The sequence below is a fragment of the Lepidochelys kempii genome, chromosome 11 (genome assembly GCF_965140285.1).
Source record: "Lepidochelys kempii isolate rLepKem1 chromosome 11, rLepKem1.hap1, whole genome shotgun sequence".
Lineage (NCBI taxonomy): Eukaryota > Metazoa > Chordata > Testudines > Cheloniidae > Lepidochelys > Lepidochelys kempii.
In genome coordinates this window covers 71,871,927-71,895,558 of record NC_136390.1, presented here as the reverse complement: position 1 = coordinate 71,895,558, position 23,632 = coordinate 71,871,927, and the positions used below count along the sequence as shown (strand labels likewise).

General features: G+C 43.6%; 1 protein-coding gene across 1 annotated transcript; it reads right to left on the bottom strand.

Annotated features, from left to right (window-relative positions):
- Positions 1-1,873: 1,873 nt before the first annotated feature.
- SPP2 (secreted phosphoprotein 2) lies at positions 1,874-15,680 on the bottom strand. The gene is made up of 6 exons (XM_073304778.1): positions 15,629-15,680; positions 15,415-15,539; positions 13,128-13,250; positions 10,640-10,750; positions 6,119-6,173; positions 1,874-1,971 (listed from the first exon to the last, which is right to left on the bottom strand). The coding sequence occupies exons 1-6, from the start codon at positions 15,678-15,680 to the stop codon at positions 1,874-1,876; spliced, it is 564 nt and encodes a 187-aa protein (XP_073160879.1).
- Positions 15,681-23,632: the final 7,952 nt, after the last annotated feature.

Genomic DNA, 23,632 nt, shown 5'->3' with positions numbered 1-23,632 from the left:
GCATAATGGGCTGCATTAGGAGGAGCTCTGCCAGCAGATCGAGGGACATGATCGTTCCCCTCTATTCGGCACTGGTGAGCCCACATCTGGAGTACTGTGTCCAGTTTTAGTCCCCCCACTACAGAAGGGATATGGACAAATTGGAGAGAGTGCAGCAGAGGGCAACACAAATGATTAGGGAGCTGGGGCACATGACTTATTAGGAGAGGCTGAGGGAACTGGGCTTATTTAGTCTGCAGAAGAGAAGAGTGAGGGGAGATTTGATAGCAGCCTTCAACTACCTGAAGGGAGGTTCCAAAGAGGAGGGAGCGAGGCTGTTCTCAGCGGTGGCAGATGACAGAACAAGGAGCAATGGTCTCACGTTGCAGTGAGGGAGGTCTAGGTTGAATATTAGGAAACACTATTTCAGTAGGAGGGTGCTGAAGCACTGGAATGGGTTCCCTAGGGAGGTGGTGGAATCTCCATCTGTAGAGGTTTTTAAGGCCCGGCTTGACAAAGCTCTGGCTGGGATGACTTCACTGGGGTTGGTCCTGCTTTGAGCAGGGGCTTGGACTAGATGACCTCCTGAGGTCCCTTCCAACCCTAATCTTCTATGATTCTATGGTTTCCATTCCAGTGCTCAAGCCACTAGACCACTCTTTTCCCCCACCACCCTGCAGCTCTAGATTAAGCTTTACATTAATCATTATTCCTACAACAGTCTGAATGGCTGCCAAGTTGTACCTGTGTGTGTATTTGAATCAAATATGGCTACACAGCAGGAACACAGTCAGGACTCACCAAGAGATTTATAACATTTCAAGATGTGCCCTCACATCAGACACCTCAACAAGGGCATGATCCGGAGTCAAAGTCAATTGGAAAGGCCCTAACTACACATGATGTGCTTTATTGCTGACAGAAATTTCCTCTGTATCAACCAGGACAGGTCGAGAAAAGTGGTAGAGATGAAAGAGTGTAGGCCTGTGAACACCAGAGTTCATTCTAGGCTACTGAATCAAGGATTTATTTGTGGGGACGGTTTTTGGGATGTGGAATGGGATTAAACCCATAAATATATCACAGTCTCCCCAAAAGCTATCTGATGGCAGTAACCTCCAGTCACTACCTGTCCATGGAGCTATCCAGTCCTGAATGCCTGCCAGGCTCACAGAATATGAGGGGGGACGAGAGAGGGGGGCGGTTAAAGAGACTGCCAAATTATTACATTTGGATGAGAGAGCAGATTGGATGGGCTACAAACTCCATCTTTTCAAACAGTTTCTGTGCTTGTTGTGACATGTCAGTTTAGTGTTCATTAGTTATTAGTTCATTTCCACGGTGACTACACAGCACATTATACAAAAGTGTTCCCTTAATTTGGCCATTGCATTGTAGAACTGCGAGCATTTCTTTTTACCTGAGTAACACAGTGCTACTGCTGTTTCCATTCTTGCTTGTCTCATTGGCATTGCCACCAGTAAAATCTGTATGACAAGCAACAGCAAGTCTCGGAGCTTGGGTCCACAGACTGGGGCTCACACTATAGTGCTAAAAACAGTTGCAGATGTTCAAGCTCAGGCAGCAGCTCAGACCCCAGAGAGGGCTTCAGAGCCTGAGCCCAATCATCTACACAGCTATGTTCAGTGCCATAGCATGAGCTCAAGTCTGTAGCCCCTGGCTCTGTGCCTCATTGCCGTGAGCTACTGCTTGTTGTGTAAACATACACTAAATTCCCAGGACAGGCTGGCTTCCAGCACACTAGTAGCCAAGTCACAGTTTATGGATTCCTATATTCTCAGGAGGTCATTTATTCTAAGCAATCAGATTCCGAAGTTCCAGGATATACCTTGATAGAAGGCACATTCAAGAAAGTGTATTTACCTGAGTGGGGTTATTCCAATGCATAGGAGTTTGTTTTACTGGATTTGCGCTGAGCTTTATAGCTCTGGCGTCTTCTCCCTGCAGAGAAGGCCTCAGGAGCAAGTTTAGCTTTTGGAAAAGAATATGAAATGTTAGTGGGTCCCTTCAGCATTCTCATGAACGGTTTGAACAGGACATTCTCCCAAAGCATCGGAGTAAGGGTTAGGACAGTCAGGGTCCAACCCCATACTGAAAAAGCACATACTGACTTCTGATGAGGTGAACATCATGATGTACAGACTTGAGGTAAATACTGAATGAGGCCAAGCAGAAGTCGGGATTTCCTTTATGGGAAAATCATGATGTTCACCAACATGAGCCATCGGTCTATGCTGGGGTATATATGTTCTGAACATAGCCATGAGTATGCGTAATCTCTCCATGGTGGCTCTGAATTGCTGGAGCATCACTGTATTTCCATTTTACACTGATGTTCCAAAAAGAGTATCAGCTCCCAGCTGTGGAGCGGGGATCCAAACTTTGAAGATGATGAGGAAGAACTGTTACCACCTCAAAAGGTCTCCATCAAGGAAATCTGGGACAAGCATCCCATTTTGTCATGGGGCTGCTTTGAGCCAAAGGGCTGTGTTCTGTTCAAGATTAAATCTTGTGCAACTAAAGAATTTCAGCCCTCTACTAAACATTCTCTCTTCTAAGGACTGACTTTACTGACACACGTATTTAAACATGGAGCTGGAATCTGGCCCTTTATACAGCACAACTATTCCCTGAACACAGAAGAGCAACAAAAGCCTGCTGTAAGCCACAGCCTGCCACTGCCTGATCTGCCTCCTGCAGTCTAGAGCCCCATCTTCCTAAAAATAGAGATCTCTGCAGCTGCATCCAAAGCCTTATGAAACAATGACAGCTGCTGTATATGAACTTGTGTCAAGGTTCTTTCCCCACTCTGAACTCTAGGGTACAGATGTGGGGAACTGCGTGTTAAAGAACAGGGAAAGAGCCCACTTGGAGACATCTTCCCCCCAAAATATCCCCCAAGCCCTACACCCCCTTTCCTGGGGAAGGCTTGATAAAAATCCTCACCAATTTGCATAGGTGAACACCGACCCAAACTCTTGAATTTTAAGAACAATGAAAAAGCAATCAGGTTCTTAAAAGAAGAATTTTAATTAAGGAAAAAGTAAAAAGAATCACGTCTGTAAAATCAGGATAGTAAATACCTTACAGGGTAATCAGATTCAAAACATAGCGAATCCCTCTAGTCAAAACCTTAAGTTACAAAAAGACACAAAAACAGGAATATCCATTCCATTCAGCACAGCTATTTTACCAGCCATTTAACAAAAGGAAATCTAATGCATTTCTAGCTAGATTACTTACTAACTTAACAGAAGTTCTGAAGAGCATTCCTGACCTGGTCCCGGCAAAAGCATCACACACACAGACAGACCCTTTGTCTCTCCCCCACCCCAGCTTTGAAAGTATCTTGTCTCCTCATTGGTCATTTTGGTCAGGTGCCAGCGAGGTTATCTTAGCTTCTTAACCCTTTACAGGTGAAAGGGTTTTGCCTCTGGCCAGGAGGGATTTTATAGTTCTGTATACAGAAAGGTGGTTACCCTTCCCTTTATATTTATGACAACTTGTATGGCTATGAAGGGTGGGGTGGGAGGTATGGAGTCCTTTCCTAATCCCCCACTATACACACTTTTGCAAGGAACAGCTAGAGTCCCTGCTTGAACCCTGAGCACAAAGGAAGAGTTTCCATGATGCCAAGAGCACTAATTAGATGTTCAAATGGAGCAGTGGGGATGTGCTAATGGCCCGGCCCTCTCTGCATAGGCTCTTGGACAAGCAGCAGAGCTGGGAGCACATGTCTCTCTTGCCAGGTGCAGCTGCTGTTCCAATGCACCTAGAGGTTCTGCCTCAACATATCCTCCACATGCAGCATGCCTCCAGCTGTGGTGCTGATTGCCTCCTGCACTAGCTCTAGCATTGGCAGGAAGAGCTACAGGATAGGTCTGTGGGACATCCTGGGCCAGGTCAATGGTCCCTCCAGCCCAGTAGCCTGTCTCTGACAGTGGCCAGTGCCAGGTGCTTCAGAGGGAATGAACAGAACAGGACAATTATCAGCTGATCCATCCCCTGTCGTCCAGTCACAGCTTCTGGCAGTCTGAGGTTTAGGGACACCCAGGGCATGGGGTTGCTTCCCTGACTATCTTGGATAATAGCCATTGATGACCTATCCTCCATGAACTTATCTAATTCTATTTTGAACCCATTTATATTTTTGGCTGTCACAGGTTTGACTGTGTGTTGTGTGAGGAAGTATTTTCTTTTGTTTGTTTTAGCCTGCTGCCTGTTAATGTCATTAGGTGACCCCTAGTTCTTGTGTTATGTGACCGGGTAAATAACACATCTCTCTTCACTTTCTCTACACCAGTCAAGACTTCATAGACCTCTATCATAACCCCCCTTAGTCGTCTCTTTTCTAAGCTGAACAGTGCCAGTCTTTTTAATGTCTCCTCATATGGAGAGATCTATACACCATGCTATTAAACATTGGCCTAGCAATGTTTTGGGCAAAGAGTAAATTCACCCAAAAATGCTATTCATGAATTCAGCTCAAATTGGGCAAATAGTTTCAGCCCAAAACCAATTTTGAAAATGTTAAATCGACATTCTATTCCAGAATTGTCAAGCTGAATCAACATTCAAACTGTGTCATTCGACCAGAAGGAAGTTTTCTGTTGTTTTTATTTTGTCAAGAAAACCCTGAAAAAAATTCAGCTTCAGTTTGAAAGCAAGCTTTCCCGCCCCAACCCGTTCAGCCAATGAACCAAAAAAAAAAAAAAATCCATTCCTTGCTCAATTCCAGGGTAACGGAAGACCTGCCCAGGGGAAGCTTGGAAAAAGATTGTGCTGGTGGGCACAGGAAGAATGCAAGTGTCACCACTGCTTGAGATTGCAGACTGCTCCTCTCATAAATATAAAGGGAAGGGTCACCACCTTTCTGTATACAGTGCTATAAAATCCCTCCTGGCCAGAGACAAAGTCCTTTCACCTGTAAAGGGTTCAGAAGCTAAGATAACCTCACTGGCACCTGACCCAAAATGACCAATGAGGAGACAAGTTACTTTCAAAGCTGGAGGGGGGGGGCAACAAAGGCTCTGTCTGTGTGTTGCTTTTGCCAGGACCAGAGCAGGAATGCAGGTCAGAACTCCTGTAAAGCGTTAGTAAGCAATCTAGTTAGATATGCATTAGATTCTGTTTTGTTTAAATGGCTGATAAAATAAGCTGTGCTGAATGGAATGTACATTCCTGTTTTTGTGTCTTTTTGTAACTTAAGGTTTTGCCTAGAGGAATTCTCTATGTTTTGAATCTAATTACCCTGTAAGGTATTTACCGTCCTGATTTTACAGAGGTGATTCTTTTACTTTTTCTTTAATTAATATTCTTCTTTTAAGAACCTGATTGCTTTTTCATTGTTTTTAAGATTCAAGGGTTTGGGTCTGTGTTCACCTATGCAAATTGGTGAGGATTTTTATCAAGCCTTCGCCAGGAAAGGGGGTGTAGTGCTTGGGGGGATATTTTGGAGGGGAGACGTTTCCAAGTGGGCACTTCCCCTGTTCTTTGTGTAACACTTTGGTGGTGGCAGCTTTTAACCTAAGCTGGTAAGAATAAGCTTCGGCCGTCTTTCATTCAGGTCCCCACATTTGTACCCTAGAGTTCAGAGTGGGGAAGGAACCTTGACAGCTCTCCTCTCCACGCTCTCAGAATTACATGTCCTCCCATTCCTGTGAAAACTAGTGATAGTCTGGTCCTTCGCCTGGTTGCATCGCTATCATTCCACATTGGCCACTCCCTCAAGTTATGCTTCCCTGTCTCACCCTCACCTTGGATCAGTAAGTCAGGGTTTTTTTACCCCATTCCAATCAGAGCATTCACCCAAGCCTCACTACCTCAAGAATATATCGAGAATTCAAAGCACCTACGCTAAGGTTAGGGTGGCTATATGGTAGTTGAGAGGGTAAGAGAAACCATGATTTGAGGACTTCAATAGCTCAGACATAGGTGAGAGGTTTATTACAGGAGAGGGTGGGTGAGATTCTGTGGCCTGCATTGTGCAGGAGGTTAGACTAAATGATCATAATGGTCCCTTCTGACCTTAATATCTATGAAAATCTTGTCTGTTAGGCTGCCAACGATATGCATCAAAGCTCTGAGTGACAAAGAGTCAATCACCCAGATTACTTACCTTCATTGCGACTGTCACCCCTTCTATCTGGGGCCATCATTTCCATGAACATCATCTAAAAATAAAGAAATCTTTCAAAGGCATATATACCAAGCTGTCAGAGTAAGCCACAGTCAAAGGCAGCCTTTTGGATTTGCAATGATTTTATCTTTTTTAAAGTTACTCTGTTTGGGAAAAACACCACTGAACCAGCCTAGGGAAATATAAGTACCAGAAAGGGGACAGCCAGTCCAAGAGGAAACTGGCTTGCTAGCCCTGACTGGCATGCAGGGAAATCACCTTTAAAATAGGACCCTGGAAATAGATGCTCCCCCCGCTCCCCAAATCAAGAGGAGCTTTTCAAAGGTATCCCCTTGTTAATTAGAGCCTCTGAAACGAATGAGATTAGGGACTTTGGCTTGGAGCCTTTGGGGTTTTCTAGAAGCCTTTAGTGTTTATACCAAAGTCACTCTGTCCCTGCCTGCCAGTAGCATCACATGGCCACGAGCCTGATCTTGCCCCCCTGAAGTCAATGGGAATTTTGTTGGAAGATGACTGGTCCCCAGGCCATTTATGGTAACAAACGTATGACCATAGAAATTCTCCGTTCCAGCAAGCCAGCTTCTCTGATGCTCTGCGACACTTCCAATCAACCCCACCCACAAGCAAGCAGGAATTCTCCCCTCTCGTGTTGCTGCAGAGACAAGTGCTTTGTGGTTCTAACTGAATTCACTGGTGCCAGGACTGGCCCTTCAGTCAATCCATGGCAAGGCTGCCTCAGCCTTGTTTGTCTAAGCTAGCTTTTGTACTGTGACAGGGAAGGGAAGGGCGGATGTGCCCCCTCATCCCACTCCCAACACCTAATCACAACATGCCGGGCTGGGAACTCCTGATCTAAACCATAACCTCCAAAGGCAGATTTACAGGGCACCTTTTGCAGAAAGAAACTTATTTCCTTTTTCTGTGGCATCACTTCCCTTTGGCTTTTATGCTCCATAAATACTATAGCAACTGTTTCCTGACAGAAATAATGGCAGCAATCAGCAATTTTAAATGACTGTTAAAGAGTATTCACCAAAATGACTCTACTCCAAAAAGTGAGTATTTCCACTGAAACCCCACTGTAGGAGTCATGTTAGTCAGGAAACAGAATCAATGCTCCAAATATACCCACATAGCTTGAATTTTAAACACTCAAACTGCACTGCTTCCGTGCTACAGATCATGAATTCCTAGAAAGTATTCTCTGAACGGTTTGGAATAGGGACTAAACACAAGAAAGTCACAAGCTACTCTGACAAATCAAAGATGCTGAAGTTTGAATCTTGCTACAAGTTATTCATTGAGCTCTAGCATTTAACCAATGGCACAAGTTGTCCCCATACTCTGGCACTATAAGCTTTTGCCTGAAATGAAAACTTCATTTCTGAACATAATTATTGGGCACAACCTTAAACACCATGGCAATTAACAAGAAACAGAGTGGTGCAAAATGTTCAAACACCAAATGTAACAAAATCAGGTACAAAATCAGAAAAGCAAGTTGCAGAATGAGTTATACCCGGAAAGGGACATAAAAGATAATAAGGGCTTGTCTACACTTAAAGTGCTGCAGCAGCACAGCTAGGAAATCTCCCGTCAACCTAACTCTGTCTACACTGGGGATTAGATCATTTTAACTGCATCACTACGGGGTGTGGATTTTTCACATCCTTGAGCCACGTAATTGTACCAACTTAATATCCTCGTCTAGACCAGCCCTAAGAAAAGGTTCTATAAATACACAGGAACAAGAGAAAGACAAAGGAGAATGTAGGTCTGCTACTAAGTGGGCAAGGACAGCAAATAATAGAGGACATCAAGAGGCCTTAGGTGTTACATGCCTATTTTGCTTCAGTCTTCACTAAAAAGGCTTAATTGTGACCAGATGCTTAACAATTAATATTAACAAGATGGAAGGAACACAAGCCAGAATAGGGAAAGAACAGGTTACAGAATATTTAGGTAAATTAGATTTTTTTCCAGTCAGCACAGCCTGACACAATCCACTGTAAGGTACTTCTGGAACTAGCTAATGCAATCTGAACCATTAGTGATTATCTTTGTGAATTCACAAAGGATGGGTGAGATCCCAGAGAACTGGAGAGGAGCAAACATAGTACCGATCTTTAAAAGGGGGAATAAAGATGATCCAATCAGCCTGACTTTGATACCTGGAAGGTTATTTGAACAAAGATTAATTTAACAATCAATTTGTGAGCACCTAGGGGCTGATAGAGTACTAAGGAATAGCCATCATGAATTTGTCAAGAACAAATCATGCCAACCTAATTTCCTTTGGCCTAGTAGATGGCCAGGAAGCAGTAGACATGATATATCTTGATTTTAATAAAGCTTTTGACAAAGTCCCACATGACATTCTCATAAACAAGCAGGGATAGCGTGGCCTAGATGAAATTACTGCCAGGTGGGTGCCACAACTGGTTGAAGAACAGAACTTAAAGAGTAGTTATCTATGGTTCACTGTCAAACTGGGAGGATGCCTCAAGTGGAGTCTCACAGAGGTCCATCCTAGGTCTAGTACTGTTCAATATTTTTATTAAAGACTAGGATAATGGAGTGGAGAGTATCTTATAACATTTGTGGGGGACACAAACCTGTAAGGGGTTGTGAGCACATTGGAGGACAGGATTAGAATTCAAAATGACCTAGACAAATTGGAGAATTGATCTGAAATCAACAGGATGAAATTCAATAAAGACTAGTGCAAAGTACTACATTGGGGGGGGGGGAATCAAATGTACAACTACAGAATGGGGAATGACTGGGTAGGTGGTTGTACTACTGAAAATGATCTGGGGGTTATAGTGGGTCACAAATTGCATATGAGTCAGTATGATGCAGTCGCCGAAAAAGCTAATTTTCTAGGGTGTATTAACAGGAGTGCTGTAAGACACAGGAGGTAACGGTGCTGCTCTATTCAGCACTGGTGAGGCCTCAGCTGGAGTGTTGTGTCCAGTTTTGGGCACCACAATTTAGAAAAGATGTGGAGAAAATGGAGAGAGTCCAAAAAACAACAAAAGTGATAAGAGGTTTGGAAAACCTGGCCTATGAGTAGGCTTGGCAGAGTTTGAAATTAAAAAAACTATGGATAATCTGAATGTTTATTTTTAAGCATTTTTTCTATTTTTATTTTTTAAAATTTTCACAGTTCCGGGAAATTATGGGGGAATCAGACTATACCTGGTTAAAGACAGTAGACAGATATAAGAAGTTAAAGTTTTGCAATAGTTTAAACACAAATCGCCAATATCTCATGTCAAAATATACATCTAAGAAATTCTGAAGCAGCATTTTTCTTACTTTGCCTATCTGTACATTTTGATTATTATTGATGGAAATATTTTTTTGTCGGTTTGTGTGTAGCCAATGAAATTGACATTTACCAACAAAAATCGAATCCTTCCAAGTCTACCTATGAAGAAAGGTTAAAAAAACTGGTCATGTTTAGTACTGAGAAAGAGAGACGGGGGTGGGGAGTGGAGGACCTGAGAATAGCCTTCAAATATGCTAAGGGCTGTTATAAAGAAGATGGTGACCAATTGCTTTCTGTCTTCACTGAAGGTAGGACAAGATATAATGAGTTTAATCTGCAGCAAGGAAGATTTCTATTAGATTTTAGGAAAATTTTAGGGATGGACTAGATGACCTCTCAAGGTCCCTTCCACCCATACATTTCGATGATTCTATGACGCCATCCAGAACTCAGCTGCTTCCGTGCTTTGTTACAATCTGGAAATGCAGGAATATGTTTGTCCATCAGTGGGAAAACTGACACCCAGGTGAACCTGGTTTTGCATCAAAGTCTTTCAAAATGTGCATATTTGCATGGTTTTGAAACAGAGCCAGGTGGAGCTCAGCTATTTTGATCAACCTTTACCCAAATCCAGGAATCGAGTGAAGCGGATCAAAACCAAAGAAGAATGTGGAACAGTTCCCAAAGTGAAAGTGCTTTAGTTATAATATGAAGTGCTTGGACTAGTGATGACATGATCACCAAAACAGAAGTGTAGGTGAATAAATTATATTTGTTTCTGACTATTAGAGCTGCATATCTGCATCTTTATGATCATGCAAACAAATACTATGCTGGACAATGTAAAATTAGTGTCAAAGTCTGCAACTCAAGTTCTACCAAGGTATCCATCAGGGAAGATCAAAGATCCCAGCTGATCTGGGGTGATGCCTGAGACAAAATAGCCAAGTTCCAGACCAGGAGAGGGGAACAGAACACTGTTGGGAGAGGCAGTTCTTGTTCTTTGTTGGCGGTGTGCTGAAGGGCTGTTTCCCCCCCTAAAGCGATCACCACATTTGTCTCAGTCATTCACTGTTTCAGTGGAGCAATCTATGAAGTCAGGGTGTCTTCTGATATGCATATGCAACTCCTATTCAGGTTAATGGAAGCCAAGCCTATGTGCACCAGAGGCAGAATTTTCCTTAAGACAAAGCTGCATGGCAAAAGCAAATTTTCTGCTTGCTTACCTCCTCACTGCTTGAGGATTCTGAGCTGGACCCATCCTGGCTGCAGTAAACTGTCAAGTTCTGTATCTGCTCTTCAGAGACCCACACTGTACTTCTGCAGAAGGCCGTTTGCTGTAATAGATCAAAATAGAGTTCACCCATTCAGGTATGGAGGCTATGGCATAAGCCTACTGGCACTGCCCGGAGAACAAGTTTCAATCACAAGTCATCAGCCTTTTGATAGCCAGCTACCAAAAGCAGGGACCTGAGAGAGCACACTTTTCACAACCATGGATTAGCCTTTGGTTCTGGTCTTCCAGCAAAACTTATTTGTGGCAGTTCAGTGTAGTCACCAGTCTCTGGAGTCTTTCCATTTTTGAACTGGGTGTGTATGGCTTTTGTGCTCCTGAAATACATCACCTCCACACCCTGGAGACTGTTGCCTTCTGCCCAACCACAAATAGGGGCATAATGGATAGTGCTAAGGTGAGGTACCTCACACTTGCTTCCCCAATGTTCCTCAGCCCCCTACAGAAGGAACCCCTCCAGGGTGGGGAGAACATCGGTCCCTTCTGATCCACCCAATAGTTTTGTCTTCTGAAGGCTGTAGTGTTTTGGTCTAATTCTGGTTGCTGGGCTGGGAGGTGTTTAGTGGCCTGTCATACAGGCGGTCAGACTCGATGCCCATCTCCATGTCAGAGGCCCTTTTCATCCCCTTGGCTCTCTGAGGTTGCAGACGGGGAGCTATACAGTGCTGAGCTGGTAGTAGCCCCATTTTTTTAAATTACTTCTTTAATCACCAGACTGGAGGCGGTAATGATTAAGCGGCAGTTTCATCCAAACTGAAGTACAACCAACAGCTATTTTAGGTGATGGAGTACTCCAGGGTTGCCCTTAGCTCCATCCTGGTGATATTTTGATACTGTATTTTCATACTTTTGCATGTTTATTAGGATTGCCTGTAAGTGACACAAAGCGGAGAAGACAGTTTGAAATTTCTATTCCCTCATTTGGGGAACTTTCCTGTACTTCACCTGACCGAGCTGAGTAAGGACACAATTGCAGACATAGTAGTATGTTCAATACACACAGGCATCAAATTCAGCCACTGGATAGGGACTCCCCTAAATGATAAAATCCACTGACTAGTTGCCAATGGACTTGGGTGTGGCCCTGTGATAGACTTCAGTTAGCCTGTTAACTAGTGTTGCCTGATAGAGGATTCAGGGAGTCCTTCAGACTGCTCTACTCTATGCCAGGAAACAGGCCAGCATATAGCACAGCTCAGGAGTGGGAGACTGTGCGCAGAGGTGGCTTTAAGCCACATTTCCTTCCGCTCCCATCCTGGGGCTAGCTGGCTGAGTGACTATCAGATAAGCATTAGTTTTTAATGAATCCTAAATATCCTCAAACAGCTTGGTTTTCATATTATGCTCATCCTGGTAGCAGACCAGCTACATGGGGGACTACCCTGGGAAGCAAAAAGGACTTCAACATCATGGTGGATAGTCAGCTGAACTTGAGCTCCCAGTGTGACAGCATGGCGAAAAGGGTTGATGTGATCCTTGGGATGTATAAACAGGGGAATCTCGAGTAGGAGTAGAGAGGTTATATTCTCTCTGTATTTGGCACTGGTATGACTGCTACTGGAATCCTGTGTCCAGTTCTGTTGTCTCCAATTTCTCAATACCCTTCTGGAATTGTTGAGGGTTCAGAAAAGAGCCACCAGAGTGATTAAAGGATTGGAAAATTCAAGGAGCTCAATCAGAAGGTTAAGGGTGACTTGTTGAGCATTGAAGTACCTACACAGGGCATGGACATTTGATAATAGAAGGCTCCTCAATCTAGCTGACAAAAGATACAACAACATCCAATGCCTGGAAGTTGAAACTACATCAATTCAGACAAGAAAAAAAAAGTGTCTCTTAAGCGTGAGAAGAATTAACCATTGGAACAATTTACCAAGGGTCGTGCTGGGTTCTCCATCACTGGTCATTTTTAAATCAAGACTGGCTGCTTTTCTAAAAGACCTGCTGTAGTTCAAACAGAAATTCACTCAGAAAAGTTCTCTGGCCTGGGTTCTACCCACGAGGGGTCATTCTCGATTATCACAATGGTCCCTTCTGGCCTTGGAATTTATGAATATGCTGGAGAGGAAGATGTAGGAGCAATTTTTCAGTCGGGTATTTTTTGCTGTGAAAAAAACATCTTAACTACACCTGTGTTGTTAAGTGAGGCAATATAAAATAATGAAGATGGGCTTGGTCTGGTCCTTTCTAACATGGCATAGAATACACTTCTTTCTCCCACCCTGTGCATGTTGAGCAGGGAGGAGTCTACAGCAGCTTATGTATAGTGGCCAGTCCTCAAATGTCATTTACTTAATGCTTCAAGCCAGGTATTTGCTTAGCAAAGGGCTTGAATGATCAGCACAAAAGCTGACAGAATCCCAGGCCATGTTCAATTACAGAGAGGGTGTTTTCCATGCTAGGAGACCCGGCACGCTTACCACATAGTGTCCCACTCTGAAGTTACACGAGGACGGGTCCTTCTCTGAATCTTTAGTGCAGGTGGTTTCTCGAACAATGAAGTCCAGCATTATACTGTAGTCATTGTTATCCAACAGGTCAACCTGTATACGAAGGAAGGGCCAATAGCATGTGTGATTGCTGCTTGAGTTGCTTTTCTCTGTGTACACTACACGGTACTACTGCCTCTTTGCCAAACTGTGACAGAAATCAAGGCCTTGGGAGTAAGTATCCCGTCTGGAGCAGAATGCCAGGGACAGGGTAAGGGTATTTTCTTGTGGACATTTTGTAAATAAACCAGTTACACCACGTCTTATTTCCTTCAACAGAGTTGGTAAAAGCTGCACACAACTCCTCCTGCAGAAGCCTCAGGTAAGGTGCGATGGCCCCAAGCAGCACCTGCCATGAGTGACTCTCTAGGGTCTCTCGCCAGTGCAAATTGCTTAATTAAACAGTTCCCTTCCTGCCCCAGTCCTGGGGTTTTACACCTGGTGCTCCCCTGTAGCTCACAGATTTCCTCTGGGAGTATATGGGCTCTGAAAGAGTCCGAGCATCAGCTCTCCTGTGTGGTTGCTTTGCCATCCAAAAGGAACCTCAGAGCTCTAAGGGCTAACAGTGAGACTGCTGCTTTAACTCACATGCTCTCCCTAATCACACACACACACACACATGTCATTAGCACCTTTCAACCCAACAGCAAGGCTACTGTTGAATCACAGCTCCGCCTTGTGTGCTGTAAACAGTACCAACAATGAGCTGTCAAGGCTAGAGAATCAGAGATCAGTTACAGTTAACCTGCATCCGACGAAGTGGGTATTCATCCACGAAAGCTTATGCTCCAATATGTCTCTTAGTCTATAAGGTGCCACTGGACTCTTTGCCGCTTTTACTGTGTCTACTGTTAACTACCTTATTTATAAGGTATCTGTTACACCAAAAAAACCCAAGGATGATTGCTTTAGAAAAAAAACTCCCTATTGAGCTAAAAGGAAATCTTTCCCGGGTTTTCTCTTTCAATCATTACCCCTGCAATTGCAACTTACCATTCACCCTATGGTTTATTCATGCCTGGCTAGGGTATAGGTCTGTCATCTCATTATTTTAGCTTATAAATGTCACAGAAGCTGTATAACAATCCATTTCCAAAGTGAGACCCTTAAAAAGAGTGTCTGTACAGTGCCTAGTACCATGGGACCAAATCTGGTTGTTGCCTTTAGGCACTATTCACAATATAAGTGTTCAATAATACCGAACAATAATACTATTACCAGAACCGGTGCTGAGTAGTACCATCCAGCAGGAAACATGATAAACTTTAAAGACTGGCGGGTACATTTGCAGTTATATGTATTAAGGACTTCTCTCCTCTTCCTCTCATTCTTATTGACTTTTCAGACCCAGTGAATCTCCCTTTCACTTTCAGCACCTTATTTTCCAACCTTGCTACCTGCAATATTTCCAAACTAGATTTATTCCAGCAGGACCATGGGACACTCATCATGCAGGAGTAGGTACATTCCAAGTTTAAAGTTTAGAAACAGTGGGGCTTTGGGTTTGTCTGGGAATGCAAGCCTCTTAATTTTATATCAAAATGCAGTAGTTACAGCATATGTCACTGGGGCTAGAGGTGTGACAGTCACATTTGGTTTTTTGCTTTTCAAAAAGTCCCTTGTGGAATAACAATTGAGCATAAGAAACTTGAACCTGTTAAAGCAATTTTCTAAGGAAGCTGTAGGCACTGAAGGCAGCGAGGACCAGCAACACATGACCAGTAGAATTGCTGCCATGATACTACATACAGATTGAAAATGTTTAGACTGCATGAATGGTGAACGTAAGTGATAAGGACAAGTGCATCTACTAAATATTATAAACACTGGCCAAGAAATGTTCAACTGAGCCACATTACAACGCACCCAAAAATGGAAAGCACTTTTCTAGAGCTGATTGAAAATGCCAATTATTTTTCCATGGAAGATTATGAAAAAATTGTTTTTCCTTGAAGTGTCCCTCAAAAAACCCCCAAAACCCACGGTTTTTAAGGCAAATGAAAAGCTGAAAACTGACAATATTTTGGTTTTCCAAAAAACATGATTTTAGTTTTTGAAAACCAAGAATTTTGATTGAATGACAAGGAAAAAATCATCTTTTTTTTTTTGGAAGAAAATTAGCACATTCCAAACCAAAAGAAAATTGGTTGACATTTCCTGGTTTTTCCCCACCACAAACATGTTTCAGTGACATTTTTTTGACTAGCTCCACACTCACCCCTCTAACGTAGCTCTTGACGACGCCAAACAGGGCTGGCCATTGTGATCTAGAATTCACTCTTCCAATGGAGGCATGCAGAGCTTCTTCCGTGATGGACAGTTCATAGTCGTACACTGGCAACGCTGACACAAACATATCACAGGCCCATTAAAACAAGCATTAGTCATTCATCCAGTAAGAATGGATGCTCTTCCTATTTAGAGGAACTTACCAGAACAAGACCAAACACTCATCACAAGGACAAAAATGAATAAGGTCTTCATGGTTTCTCTTCTGGAAAACCTAACTTTCCTCCTCTAAGCAGCAAAGTCTTCCCTTCAGGTTTCCAGCATATATTTCTCTGCCTTTATATAATGCAACCTTGATACTCCGCCTGACCTTCCTGTGTCAGAGCTTAGCTATAAACATTGCACTTTAAACAGAAAGGATTGATCTAACAGCAAATATTTGTTAGGCTTTCTACTGCTTGTGGGAATTCTCCATCACAGGGATACTGCAATACTTCTCCACAGGTCTGTGACCAAATCAGAGAAGTCAGGGAGCATCAGAAATACAGCTCCTAACAAGCTCCACGTCCAGTTATAACAGTTTGCTTCTAGCCTTTGCTCTTCAGTTTAAAGCCACTGGATCAGACCTAATCCAGCCCCTTTGCACCACTCCAGAGACAAAGGGTCCATATTCTGGTCCCATTTGGGCAGCAGAGAATTCCCCTGGCATGGGGATTTTTTTGTCCATGTAAAGCTGGTCTGGCCAATTCTTAAGCCACCCCTGCACCTGGCCCAGGTGTAAGGGATGTGCTGCTGGTGGCAGGGGCATGACCAGGGCACTGCTGCACTCTGGCTATCATCAGCTGCAGACAGTCCTGCCAAGGACCACTGCCAGCTGGTGCAGACTAGAGAAGCCCCTATGCTGCTCTAACTTTTACCAAGTCTAGAACCAAGCTAAGCAAAGAAAATATGGCCCAAACCAGCTCCCTGATACCCTCTGATGCTGCAGTAAGCAGATCTCAGTTGCAGCAGAGTAATTATGGATATTTAGTCTACTTTTAGAGTTAGAGATCTTTGGTCAAGCTCTAAGAGTTTACAGGGTGGAATTGGAGACAACAGGAGTTGGATACATGACAGCTCAGTTTACAAATGATTTAAAGCCTTCGTGCTTCTATTTTGCCAGAAGGCAGCTAATCAAGAGGTTCATGGGATGTGATCTCAAACATGCCAAAAGCGAAGTGATTAAGCGCCAGTCAGTCCTTCAGTTCAGATGATCAGATGTCCAAGGCAGCTCTGGTGCCTGTACCACAGCAAAGCCACCCAACAAGTCTGGGTAAAGTTTTCTAAAGTGCCTAAGTAATGTAGGTGCTTAAGTCTCACTAACTTTCAGTGAGAGCTAGAGGGTAAAAGTTTCAAGGGCGCTCAAGTGATTTACAAGCCTATCTGCAGTAACGGGTCTGTCATGAATGTTATTTTGTGCATTAAGCTAGTGCCCGATACACAATAAGTTTGCAGATCTGACGGCTAAGATTTCTGACATGGTCTTGAAAACGGCAGGGTTATTCTTACAATTGTCGGCGGCTGAGTCTTCGTTTAACCTTCCTGAACATAGAGGACACAAGGGAACTTGATAGACAGCTGCATGTCAAATACCGACTGGTCAGAAGCCCAGATTTAATAAGTACTGCAAAAATGAGGGGGGAGAAACATTACATTAGATTGCTGGGGGCTGGGACAAACAAGGCTTGGTGGATTCTATCAGCCCTCAGTACCACTGGTCTTGTGTTGCCTGGATAATCCTTCTAGCTGCCTCACATACACCTTAAGCAGGTAAGGTGATGAGACAGAACCTTACGTAACAGAGCCTTCAGAAGCAGCCTCTGGGAACTTGAAAGAAAGGGCCAGAAACACTCTAGGGGGACTCCATCTGCCATATGCGACACTGTAGACCCACCACCAACACCTCACGGTCAGCATGATCAAAGGCATTTAACCAATCAGCAAAGACTTCCTTAACCGCATTGCTCAGAGTACCTTCTAGCAGAGCAAATGCTCATGACAATTGTCAGAACCCACAAAATGGGTAGCAGGAATGACAAATATGGACAAGGGGCCAGGACTTCATTAAATATGGTCTCGGAAATAGGTGGGGATAAGGATTAGGTGCATAAAAGGGAATCAGTGTTCATGCTTAATCTCATTTTAAAGGGAACCACAGCCCCTCAGATTCGTGAATATAAGGGATACCATCTCTGCTGTTATTCTCATATTGTTTGTCTACTTTTGTAATTTTGCTTCCATTGATTGTGGTATTAATAAAACTCAGTCTCTGCATGTCACCAGTAATCTTCTTCACTAATCTCTATGTAGCCACCAAAGAACAAACCTGTTATTAGCAACAAGTGCATTTTGCAACCCAAATTAATAATAAAGCTACACTTGGGAGATCTGGGTATGAGTCCCTGCTCCACCGCAGACCATATGACCTTGGGTGAGTCACTTTGCATCTCTGTGCCTTAGTTCCCCATCTGTACAGTGGGGATAATAGAGCTGCCCAGCCTCACTGGGGGGTCATGAAGATACCCATACTAAGGATTGTGAAGCACTTTGAAATCTACTGATGAAAAGTGCTATGGAAGAGCTAGGTATTATTGTTACAGAATGCCATACAGGAGTGGCACACAGCAATGCTGTTAAGAGTTTGAACTCCCCCCAGCTCTTGCTACCCAGTAAAAAGGTTAGTACTCCCCTCATGTAACAGAGGTCAGAAGCACTAACTCCAGTACCCGGGACACTGCAGGCAGGCAGTTTTGAACTTCCCCCTGTGACGTTATGAGTGTAATATAATATCTCATTGAAAGGTGACACAGGGCCAGAAAGAGTTAATTAACTCAGACTGACCTGACCTAGGGCCGAACTTTAAAGACTGGTTGGGAAGATATGTAAATGAAAAGAGCTTGAAATGCAAGCCTTCATGGTTAGAGATAGAAGGGTAGCTGTTTGCTCGGGTCTTGTGATGTAAGCAAACAATTCTTGTCTATTATTATGGCTTTGATTCAAAGATCGAAAAAGGAGTATTAGAATTTAGGAAGATATTTGAGTAAAATAGTATTAGGGTTTGTCTGTATGTCTTTTTGAAGGTTGTGGTAACCTGTATCTGAACTGTTCAATGGATAAATTACCCTGTGCTAATTGCCATGACGTTTGGGAGATAGAAAGTTAAGTGGATTGTTTTCTCAGGCCAAGAGGCTACTGGAAAATGTATAAAAATCCTGGGACACCATCCTCAGATCTGCTTGGGGATTCAAGAGAGGGAAACCTTAAGCCACAAGAATTGAAATCCCCAGTCATTCCCCAGACTGGAGTCACCCTGAATATGGACATTGGACTATAACCTAAGTTCTAAAAGGACTTTTGGCAACTACAAACTCATCCCTGCTATGTATTTAAACCTCAAGAATTGAATTCAAGTCTGTATGTATATTGACCTTTTAACCAACGCTCTAGCTCTTTTCTTTTTTAATAAATTTTAGTTTAGTTAACAAGAATGGACTAATAGCGTGTATTTGGGGGTAAGATCTAAGTTATCATTGGACCTGGGTCTGTGGCTGATCCTTTGGGGTTGGAAGAACCTTTTCTGTTATATGATGAGATAAGATTTTCAGTCATCAGCATCGTTTCTGACATGTGTGTCTGGAGGGAGGCCTGAGGCTGGGCACTTTAAGACTGTGTTAATTGGACTTCTGAGTAACCAGGGAGGTGCTATAGAAGCTGTTTTGGGCTGGCTGGGTAAATCTAAGTGTTGGAATATCCACCAGCCTTTGGGGTTTGTCTGCCCCATTCTGTTTGCAGTTCACCCTAATTGAGTGACCTCAGCTGGCTCCCACGGACAGCATCATCACACCCACCCCCAACTGGATGTCACACTGTAATCCAGATTTTTACCCTGAACTACCGCAAACAGAGGTATGTCTAAAACAAGGCCATGCTGCGTTCTGTCCAACTGGAGTCTGGCTTTGCTGTGCCACAGAGATACAGTACATTGCCTAGGTTCTAGAGGGAACTCCTCAGAAGCCTGATTTGGATACCAGCTGTTTAATTTTCTCCAAAATCAGTGAATGCGCCATCTACAGGGTAGCTCCCAAAAGCCATAAGAGAACCAGCGAAATGCAACACACAGGAAAATTAGAGTTCTGACCATGCGCTCTGGAGTACCAAGCTCAGGATAAGGAGTTTGCATGCCCTGGGGATCATTTAACAATGACTCACTGCGAGACCATGGCAAGTTACGTCCCCCATCTCAGAGTCACATCATCTCAGTTTCTCCAGCTGAGAAATAGCAACATTTACCCATCTACCTCAGACAGGTTGAACACGTACTGTTCGTCCAGGGGGTTGAACAGGTAGAATGCCATAGAAATGCCAAGCACCATCATAAAATAAATAGTAATTGCAACAAAGGAATTGATAGAGTGTTTTGAAGATTCCAGTCTTATCCTAGCTACAGTGAGACAGTCCCTGCACGGCGATAGGAGAGGTGCCAATTGGTGCTCAGAAATAATTGCTTGCTGAAATAAAAACTTCCTCTGCCTGGTTCTGGCTTGCCTAGTAAACGTGGACACTATGCATTTCATCTACCTGAAGTTCAGCTCATTAAGTCTGTAATGAGCTCAGTAAATATTTCCCCTGTGTCTCGGTTGATACATTATACACTCCAGTAGTTTTTGAAGTTTAGCAAAACTGGTTTTGCTCAAGATATTAGTAACTGGTAAATTTAAGGATGAGGCAAGTTTGCGTTCAGTTTAGATATCCAACCACGGATTGACTCTTGGGTCCAGAGGTATTATTGTAAGCAGGGGGATGGGTGAAATTACCCCTCTCCCCACCCTGATATTTCCCCAGCTTTTGGCTTGCTTAAGAAGGAAGGGGTGGGGTGTGCAGTAGAGGTGGCTGCTTTGAGCCTTAGGCTCTCCTCCCTCTGGCTAGCTGGCCAACAGCGGTTCACTTCCTGGCCAGAGCAGGAAGCTCACTGAAGCATCCTGCCAGCAAGGGCCGTTCCACCCCGCTCCTGGTTAGGCAGAAGGTCAGCAGAGAGCTTCTCTGCAGCTAGCCCAGCTCTTTTCCTGCCCTTCCAGAGGAGTCAAGAGCTAGTGAGGCCGAGGTAGCCTGCTGTCTGGCCCTTCAGGAGGGAGCTGAGCCAGTCAAGAAGTCAGCCACCACCAGCAGCTTCTCTACCCTTTAGGAGACAGGTAGCTGTAGGGTGGGTGGGAAGAAAGGACTCCTAGAAGGAAAGGAACTTTTGGGGGGCACCAGTAGAACTCGTGGGGTGTTGATCTTTAGTGGGGATGGGACGGACCAGGAGTACAGGACAGAAAGGATCTGTAGTGGGGAAGGGAGATGGAACCAGTTGAAGGCAGGTACAGGAGCACTGGGAGAGGATACAGGAGGTAGCTTGTGGAAAGAAACACCCCAAGAGGACAGAAGTAAAAGGAGTGGGCCCCAGGCATGGGGGAGTCTGATGAAGCAAGGGCAGGAACCTTGGGAGAGATAAGGGATGGGTACAGGGAGACCTGGGGGAAGACTCCTCCCTTTACTTTAGGTTGGATATTAGGAAAAACTTTTTCACTAGGAGGGTGGTGAAACACTGGAATACGTTACCTAGGGAGGTGGTAGAATCTCCTTCCTTAGAAGTTTTTAAGGTCAGGCTTGACAAAGCCCTGGCTGGGATGATTTAATTGGGGATTGGTCCTGCTTTGAGCAGGGGGTTGGACTAGATGACCTCCTGAGGTCCCTTCCAACCCTGATATTCTAAGATTCTATGACTCTCAGAAATCTGGAGCTGTGGAAGAGGAATCTTGTGTACAACTAGAAGAATGGAAAGAAACAGTGGACACCTAGGGGAGGGAAAAGGAAGTCTGCGGCAGGGCTGGGAAGCTAACCTCATTCTCCCAAGTCACAGACCAGACACTTATCCATTGAAGAAGTAGAAAGGAAGATCTGAAGGGTTCTGCTCAGATCTGTTGCAGAAGTCGAGCCAGTTCAGCCATCACGCTTATGAGCTCTGCCTTTCAAAGTGAAGAAGGTCTGATAGCCCCCAGCATACTGCCTATGAACTAGAGACTGCCCAAAACTAGACTCATGATTTAAACATACCTGAATTTAGGATGGTGGTTGTAATTTGAACTTAGATCTAACACCTCAGAGCGTTCAACATCCAGACCCAAGGTTGTTTTTCAACTGTATTAAAAACAAATACATTTATTACTGTCACCCCCACCTTAACGAGTTATGTCTTTGTAGTGGTTTTGTCTTGTCTGCTCCTGCAGCTTTGATGAGTTGTAAAATTGTACAGTTCTATTGGAGATCCCAGGTAGCGTGCTGTTTTGGAAACATACACTATCTGGAAGCCATTCACCTTGTTCTATTTTTCACTGTTTCTTTACAAAATCAGTTGAAAAAAAGTAAAAACCCAAAGCAATTACATAAAACATTTCACATGACTTTGGACAGCACATATGTTTCTGAAGCGGATTTGCATTATGGCCTACCTGGATTATGTACCTCAATTCAGAAGTTCGCCTACAAGTATCTACATGGTATACAAGTATCTTTGGGAAAAGACTCTACTATTAGCTATTTAATGCTATGAACTAATCATAAGGCAGGTATATAGTTGTGTCCATCAGATTTGGCAAATAGAACCAAAACCAGACTCTAGGGCATTGAGGGAGATGTGGAAAGATCAAAAAGTTAAACCATTTGATTTTTTTCAAAAGTACTCCATTGTTGATCTAACTCTGCTCTCACTTAAGCCAATGGGAGTTACATTGACTTCAAGGAAACAGAGCTAGGCCAATATGGAGCACTTGGAATATAGCCTTAACTTTTTGGTTTTCTCTCTCTATCAGGGCCAGAGAGAGAAAACTCATGGCATTTCTGTACTATCTGGATAGTATTTCCAACTTAATCAGATTTGGGAAGGTCTAGGAGACTTTCAAAGAGAGCCTGAACTTGCACAACTGATAGAAAATCTTATGGACACAAACAAACATGTCTTCAGAAACAGAACTGAGTCTGTCTTTCAGGATATCCTTAAATCTTCTGAAACTTAAGGGGGAAAAGAGATACTTTAAGGCAATTTAACTGTTGTGCATTAGCTCCCCTACCAGCAAATTCCAGATGCCAAGATTTCTGGGGAGCTTTTTGTATCCAATTTCATTTCTGCAATGAAGAGATATGCACCCTTTATGAAAAGAGAAAATTAAGGAACTTAATAGCCCTCAGTTAGGCAACAATTTGCAGGCCAGTTTCACTCCCTGCAATCAAGACTACTCCTTTCCTAGACAATTGAGAGAACAATAATTTCCCTTTAGGAGAGAAGTTTAGATAATTAACATACATTGTCATCTAAAAGGGTAAATCATGAAGCATTACTGCATGTTTACACTTCTGAGAACATGCCCAGTTGCATCATCTCAGGCATTTAGAACTATCATTCTCCCTGCATAGCTTCCTAAGAAGATACTGTTGGTTTTGCCGACAACCTTCTGCCTCTTTATTGTTCCTCCATGGTAGATTTCCTCCTTAGAGCCTCTGAAGAGTGGCACAGTAATTCTATGACTCAACTGGTTAAACCAAAGTCAGCCACAAAGGTTATAAAGCCTGATTCAAAGCCCATTGGAGAGACTCCCATTGACTTCAATAGGCTTTGGATAAGGCTCATGTTCCCTTTAAGAAACTGGCTAAAAGTCTGCTCTGACCAGCCCACAGTCACTCCCTGCAAACACGTCGGAACATTGTTGCCCTACATGTCCCTATGATGGAGTATGCGGTGGAAGAGAGCTGGATCGACTATGCTTGTTCTTCTGGCTTCTCCGTGATTGTTCTCTCTCTCTCCCCTCAGATTCAGTCCCGTGATGTGACACGTGCCCTCACCATCAACAAGAGCAGAGGGTGAGCCCTTTGTTTTAAAGATTAGCAAGGAGCAAAGCAGCTGAAGGCTTGGAGCTTCACGTGGGCAAGAACAGCGAAAAACCAGAAATGCCAGAAACAGCAGGCAAACTCAGACAGTCACGTGCCACCAGATGAGAGCGTATTCTCCCATAGCTATCAAATTGAGGGTATGCCTCTCATAAGAGTTACAGCCTAAATCAGTTCTATATTTCATAAGCCTTATAGAAGCACCCAACAAAGTTACTGCCTGTTCTTTTATGGCCTTTCTGTTGCCT